At 46.7% G+C, this 7,545-nt stretch overlaps 1 protein-coding gene across 1 annotated transcript; it reads left to right on the forward strand.

The window, feature by feature from the left end:
* Positions 1 to 3,129: 3,129 nt before the first annotated feature.
* Positions 3,130 to 6,395, forward strand: CD14 (CD14 molecule). Its single transcript, XM_040239909.1, has 2 exons — positions 3,130 to 3,625; positions 3,716 to 6,395. Exons 1-2 carry the CDS (start codon positions 3,623 to 3,625, stop codon positions 4,832 to 4,834), a joined length of 1,122 nt encoding a protein of 373 aa, XP_040095843.1. The 5' UTR covers positions 3,130 to 3,622; the 3' UTR covers positions 4,835 to 6,395.
* The last annotated feature ends 1,150 nt before the right edge of the window (positions 6,396 to 7,545 follow it).

Here is a 7,545-nt window from a genome sequence, read left to right on the forward strand (position 1 = left end):
GCAAGTAAGAACAAATCCAGAAAAGGAAAGTATACTTCGAACCAACTGTTCTTCAAACCAACTTCCTTACCTTGGATTTAATTCCACTTCTTGGAGTCAGTCAAGGAAGTCTTTGATTTCTTCCACAAAACATCTAGTTAAATATCTTCAGAACATCATCTTATCCTCCACATTTTCTCTTCAGCTCCAGCATCCATCCAGCCTCTGGACATTTATTGAGCATTATTTATTTATTTAGTGGAAGCATGGAGCCCTAGCCCTCAGACCAGCAGGGAATTCCCTGAGTATCATTATTGATGCACCATGATCTGGCTAGGGAATAGGATCTAGGTCTTGTCCCCTTCCTTATGGGACAGGCTGGCTTCTGACACCTACATCTTTCTCATAATATGAAAGATAAAGCAAGTCCCCAGGAAAAATCTATGCTCTGCCCAGAGTGTCTGCTCAGTTATAGCTGCCCAAACGGTTTTTGTTTTTTCTTTTTTGGTGGGGGAGGAGGACTTGTTTTTTGTTTGTTTTGTTGCACTTATCTGCCTGGCAACACTGTTAATCCTGTAAGAAACAGCTCTGTGTCCTATTACAGGCCTAGCTGTTTCTTTCTCTAGAGCTCCCACAAGTCCTTATTTTCTCCTATGTAAGAATCCTGTTCACCATGGACTGTAGTTCTGTGTCTGCGTTTGCCTCCGCCACCTTCTAGAGTACTTGAGGAGCTATGTGATGGTCACATCAGCATCCAGAGGCTTGGCATCAGCTCTGGCACTTGGTAGAAAAATGATGATATTTTTTGAATGAAGCTGTGACTTGGGGACCTTTGCAGAACCATTATTGCCCCTCTTAACTTGGAGTGTCTCCCCTAAGATGATGGAATCTTTTAAATCACTTTTAAAAATTGAAGTATAGTTCATTTATGTTACATTAGTTTCAGGTGTAAAGCAAAGTGATTCAATCATTTACATATATATATATATTCTTTTTCAGATCCTTTTTCATTACAGGTTACTATAAGATATTGAGTAGAGTTTCTGCATTATACAGTAGATCTTCGTTGTTAAGGTGATGGAATTTACTGAGGAGGCAGGCTTCAGTAGCGTGGGTCCTCTGAATGCAGAGACTCTGCTGAAGACAACAATGAAGGGCTACTGCTACATCCTTTGTGGTGGTGTTGGGATTCCAAGCCTGTTTGCCTGACTGCAGTCAGTTGGTATATTTCACACTGAACTATACTCGTATCTTGGTCCCCAGGGATGTCCCAGTGACATGGTCTGGCCTTTAGGCATGACTTTGGGTATTAGGATATGCCCAACAGGACATACAGGAGGCAGTGTGGTCCAGTGTGGGCTCCTTGTTTGGATTGGGGACAGATGTGTAGTTACTTCTGGGAAAAAGGGAAGTGAGAATTCAAATGTTTTTATGTAGCTCTTTGCCCAGAAATCTAGAAGTTCAGACTTACAAGGGCTCTTTTAAAAGTATAGCCCTTCTGAAACTGAGGGCAGTCATCAACTAGATCTCTTGAACTATAATTTGCTTAATAAATAATATCTTGTAACTTGCCTTCACCAATCAAGCTCGCCTTAGCCTTAATCGTCCCTGCAAATTACATACCCTCATGTAGCTTACACAGTATGTCACAAGACTCCATTAACACCTCTTTGTGGGTAATACCTCTGATGTTACGGATCACTATAGTAATGGTTCCTTAAGCTGATTTTTCAGGAACTTAGAGTCAGCTCTTGTCCACTTCACATTCCAGCTGATTAAGACTGCTTGAAACCACAACCCTCCAACCAGGTCTGTGTGAGTGCTGGATGGATGGCCTTTTGATGTCACCCTCAGACCATGCTAATACTACCATTTTATGAATGTCCCTCCCATGAAGAAGCATGTAACTCAGATACACCTGAGCAGAGTACTGATTACCTCACCTTTTCCCCTGTCCCCAATAACCTTCTTCTGCACCTCCAACCAATCTATAACCTTCACCCATAAATATCCTAAGCCCCTTTCCATTGAGGAGGTAAATGTGAGATTTGTTTTCCCTGCTCCTCAGATACTTCATGAATAAATCCTTTCTACAAACTTCAGTGTTTCAGTGTTTGGCTTAATGCCTGTTAGCCAAGTGAATCTGGTTTGGTAACACTTCCCCACCCTCTGGAAAACTTGCTTTTCTTTTCTTGAAAGAGTAGGTCAGTTACTAATTAATCCTCATTCAACATAGGTCCAGCTTTTCCTTCCTAGGACGTAGGAATTGTGCTGGGGAGAGGGCAGGAGAGAGCTAGGTGCAAGTGAGAAAATTATATTAGGAATATCTTGTTTCTCAAATTTCAGGATAGAGAAGTGGAAACTAAGAGAGTGAGGCACTTAGACTTCTCTACTTTTAAGAAAGCTGTTACTTTAAAAATTGTGAATCACCACATTCCACACCTGTTACATGTAACATTGTACATCAAGTATACTTCAATTAAAAAAAAAATCTATCAGGATTAGCTTCTCCTAAGACACACCTGGAGAAGGCAGTGGCAACCCACTCCAGTACTCTCGCCTGGAAAATCCCAAGGACGGAGGAGCCTGGTGGGCTGCAGTCCATGGGGTCGTTGAGAGTTGGACAAGACAGTGACTTCACTTTCACTTTTCACTTTCATGCAACAGAGAAGGAAATGGCAACCCACTCCAGTGTTTTTGCCTGGAGAATCCCAGGGACAGGGGAGCCTGGTGGGCTGCCGTCTATGGGGTCGCACAGAGTCGGACACGACTGAAGCGACTTAGCAGCAGCAGCAGCAAGACACACCAAAGCTGGTCGATGAAGATTTCCACTGTGTCTGTAACTTCCCTGGTGGTCCAGTGGTTAAGACTGCACTCCCAGTACAAGGGTGTGGACTTTCAATTCCTGGTCAGGGAACTAAGATCACACAAGCAGCAGGGCCAAAAAAACAAAAACAACCACCTGTTACTTTCTTAATAAACACATTTAAAGAATAAGTCAGCACAAAACAAAAAAGGACGTGGGGGGAAGCTGTTCTTTAGACCAACTTCCTTCTCTCAAACTAGCCCTTGGAGTTGATAAATGAAGTTTGCAGTCTCTTCCACAAAATATCCAGTTAAATATCTGAGGATATTCAGGGAGTTGAATTTGGGTGACAGGAAGTTAATAACAACCACCAAGACTAGGGGAAAGTTATGGAAAGTATCCAGGCTGAATCACTGGGATGGGGGCAGGGGACATTGAGAATCCTGGCCTGAGGAACTGGGGATCTCCTTTTCTCCAACCCAGACAAGCCTGGGGACGTCTGAGTCATCTGGGCACTGCCTGGGTCAGAGGAATAGAGGCCTTGCAAGATCCTTCCTGTTGTAGCCCCTCTTCTGGCAACATACTTCATTGCGAAATTTCCAGGAAGAGTAGCGAATGGGGTGGCTGGGAGGAAAAAAGGTGGGGAGTGACAGGGTTCAAAGAAGGGGAAGCAGAGCGACATCACAAGGTTACATAAACTCTCAGAGGCTTCCAAAGAATAAAAAGACAGATAGGTTTGTGGAGCCTGGAAGCCGGCGTGAGCCACTGTAAAGGAAAGAAGCCACAGTCCAGCCGACAACCAGAGAGAGAGGCAGAGGCTCTGAGGATCTACCGACTATGGTGAGAGTATGCTCGCGGGGGCAGAAGCTGGGCTATTGGGGGAACCTTAGGAACCGGCTTGGGCCGCCTTGACCTCCGCTGTCTTTCCAGGTGTGCGTGCCCTGCCTGCTGCTGCTGCTGCTGCCGCCACTGCTGCGTGTGTCTGCGGACACGACAGAGCCCTGCGAGCTGGACGACGACGATTTCCGCTGTGCCTGCAACTTCACGGATCCGAAGCCTGACTGGTCTAGCGCCGTTCAGTGTATGGTTGCCGTCGAGGTGGAGATCCGTGGCGGCGGCCGCAGCCTGGACCAGTTTCTCAAGGGAGCCAACACCGACCCGAAGCAGTATGCTGACACAATCAAGGCTCTGCGCGTTCGGCGACTCAAGCTGGGCGCTGCCCAGGTTCCTGCTCAGCTTCTGGTCGCCATTCTGCGCGCGCTCGGGTACTCTCGTCTCAAGGAACTGACGCTTGAGGACCTGGAGGTAACCGGCCCAATGCCCCCGACACCTCTGGAAGCCACTGGGCCTGCGCTCACCACTCTCAGTCTCCGTAACGTATCGTGGGCAACAGGAGGTGCCTGGCTCGGCGAACTACAGCAGTGGCTCAAGCCTGGGCTCAGGGCGCTGAACATTGCCCAAGCACACTCGCTTGCCTTTCCGTGCGCAGGGCTCTCCACCTTCGAGGCGCTCACCACCCTAGACCTGTCTGACAATCCCAGTCTCGGCGACAGCGGGCTGATGGCGGCTCTCTGTCCGAACAAGTTCCCGGCCCTCCAATATCTAGCGCTACGCAACGCGGGGTTGGAGACGCCGAGCGGCGTGTGCGCGGCGCTGGCGGCAGCGAGGGTGCAGCCCCAAAGCCTGGACCTCAGCCACAACTCGCTGCGCGTCACCGCCCCGGGCGCTACCCGATGTGTCTGGCCCAGTGCGCTAAGCTCTCTCAATTTGTCGTTCGCCGGGCTGGAGCAAGTGCCTAAAGGACTGCCGCCCAAGCTCAGCGTGCTTGATCTCAGCTGCAACAAGCTAAGCAGGGAGCCGCGGCGAGACGAGCTACCCGAGGTAAATTACCTGACTCTGGACGGAAATCCCTTTCTGGACCCTGGAGCCCTCCAGCACCAAGACGACCCGATGATCTCCGGCGTGGTCCCAGCCTGTGCGCGTTCGGCCTTGACCATGGGGGTATCAGGAACCCTGGCGCTCCTTCAAGGAGCCCGAGGCTTCGCGTAAGGTCGGGGGAAGAGCGGGAAGAGGAATGAATTGGCTCAGATCGCCCTGGCTCCGGGAGACCCTTGCCAGGACATCTCAACCAACCAGCCTTCTGCCCCATCCTTATTAAAATCTTAAACAGCAGATCCGTGTCATTCACTCAGCAGGTGTTTACTGGGCACACTGCTGGGCAGGGAATCCATTATACTTAAACTTTCTTCATCCTAACTTGCTAGAAACCATACCCGCCCCACCATAGAAAAGAACTACGGGGGCAGAAGGGGTAGGGAAGCGTGTCTAGGGATGTGTGGGAGAACCAAGGGTTTCCCTGCCACACAGGGGTTTTCTGAACAGATTACTAGAACCTGTGTTAAAGGATGTTTGAATGGTAAACATGCCTGGAAGGATACTGAATGTTTCCTCTCTGGTGCATTTTCCAAGAGCCAGCTGCTCTCTCTCCAAGGTAATAAAACCCGGAGCCATTTACTTATTCTTACTTATTCTTACTCCAGTGAGGAAAGACAGCTATGCCACTCATTCTACCTAAGCTCTGAGGTTTATAATTGCAGGGTTGCTCTCCTGTAGTGTAGAGCCCCTCTGCCCACAAAGGTACACTGATTTTCACTCTGTCCGGTAATAACGGGGGAGCTTGAGAATGGGGAACTGATGCAAGATGCTGTGATTTAACTTCTCTGAACCAGAGATTTTGCAATTATGTTAATATACAAATGTATGAATGTTCTTTGATTTGCAAACAGGATAACATCTTAGACCCTTCACAGCTTCTTTGGACCCCTGCACACGGCAATTAACAGTATATGTCCCCTGAACCACATTATCTCAGAGACCCAGGACATCAACCAAGAGGGACTGTTCCTTCTAAGGGTTCCTTCTTCACCACATCAAGGAGGCAGTCACATCCATAAGGGATCTAGATATGCCTCAACGGGGACCTGAAGAGGAGTGGGGAGAGGAGTGTAAACATAGCCCTTCTCCTGCCTGCCTCCCTCCAGTGTCCAGAACCACACAGATAGGAATAGAGAGTGCACATTATTACATTGACGGGAGAGTTACACAAGTCATCAGACTCAAAGAATCACAGGGACAGCTAAATAAACTGCCAATCTGTGTGGCCAAACCTCACTGGTTGCATTTAGTCAGTTTCATCTTAGGCTCACACTCCTGCCCTCTCTGCTCTCTGCACAACTGAGCTTTACTCATAAGGAGTGTACCCAAGCCAGACAAGTTACCTAACAGCTTTCACTCTTGCCTTCAACTGATATGAAAACTAGAAGGAAAAAAAAAGAAAACTGGAAGGATACCTTTTGCTGACACAGATGGTTAACGGTCATGAGACCCTCAGGGAGGAAAAAGCCCAGGTTCCCTTGGATGCAGATGTGCAGCTTACTTGGTAGTCAAATTCTGTTTTTAGCCTTGACCCCTTTAAATCTCAGGTATCCCTGTCTCAGAGTGCATCCGTGACTGCCTCTGGATCTTGGCTGTATGTAAATTCACAACACTTGCATTATGTAAGTAACATGGCTGTATGTCAGTACCCACAATAAACTTTAAACTGTACTTTATGGAGTTGCCTGCTTCATTTTTTCATCTCAAAGTTCTTTCTCAGTCCGATGGATATTATTCAATATATCTGCCTCCTAACACTTTTGCATGTTGATAGTTTTCTCAATACCATTTTTTGAAAAGGCATTGAATGGACTTGGCACCCTTGTTGAAAATCATTTGACCATGTATGTCAGGTTTTATATCTGGCTCTCTATTCAATGGTGGTGGTAGTGGTTTAGTCATTAACTCGTGTCTTTTGCAACCCCATGGACTGTAACCTGCCAGGGTCCTTTGTCCATGGGATTTCTCAGGCAAGAATACTGGAGTGGGTAGCCATTCCCTTCTCCAGGGCTCTTTTCAATGCTACTGATCAATATATCTGTCTTCATGCCGGTACCATACTGTTTGGTTAGCTCGGTAATAAGGTATGAAATCAGGACGTGTCAGGTCTCTAATTTTATTCTTCTTTTCAAGATTGCTTTGGCTTCTTGGGGTCCCTTGAGAGTCCATATGAATCTTAGGATGGAGTTTTCTATTTCTGCAAAAAAATAAAAAAGCCATTAGGTTTGGATAAGAATTTAATTAAATCTGTAGATTGCTTTGGAGAGTGTTGATATCCTAATAATATTGTCTTCCAATCCATGAACATGGGATGATTTTCCATCCACTTGTATCTTTTTTCATTCTTTAAGCAATTTTTGTAGTTTTCACTGTACATGTCTTTCATCTCTTTAATTTCCAAGTATTTTATTTTATTTTTTGATGCTATTTTAAATGGAATTGTTTTTCTTAATTTCCTTTTCAGACTGTTCATTGTTAGTGTGTAGAAACTGCTGAATTGAAACAGGCTGCGGGGACTTTTATCAGGTACTCTTGTACTGATTTTGGCTGTGCTGGGTCATCATTACTGCATGCAGGTTTTCTTTAGCTGTGGTGGGCAGTGTCTACTCTCCAGTTACAGAGCACAGGTTCAGTAGTTGCAGCACGTGGACTCAGTAGTTGTGGTAGACAGACTTGCTTTGCAGCGTGTGGAATCTTCCCAAACCAGAGATCAAATGTGTGTCCCCTGCATTGCAAGGCAGATTCCTAACCGCTGAACCACCAGGGATGCCCCAGGTACTCTTAACTACTCCCACATAGTGAAACCGAGAGAAACAGACTCTTGG

This window comes from Oryx dammah, unplaced genomic scaffold, assembly GCF_014754425.2.
Source record: "Oryx dammah isolate SB20612 unplaced genomic scaffold, SCBI_Odam_1.1 HiC_scaffold_5, whole genome shotgun sequence".
NCBI lineage: Eukaryota > Metazoa > Chordata > Mammalia > Artiodactyla > Bovidae > Oryx > Oryx dammah.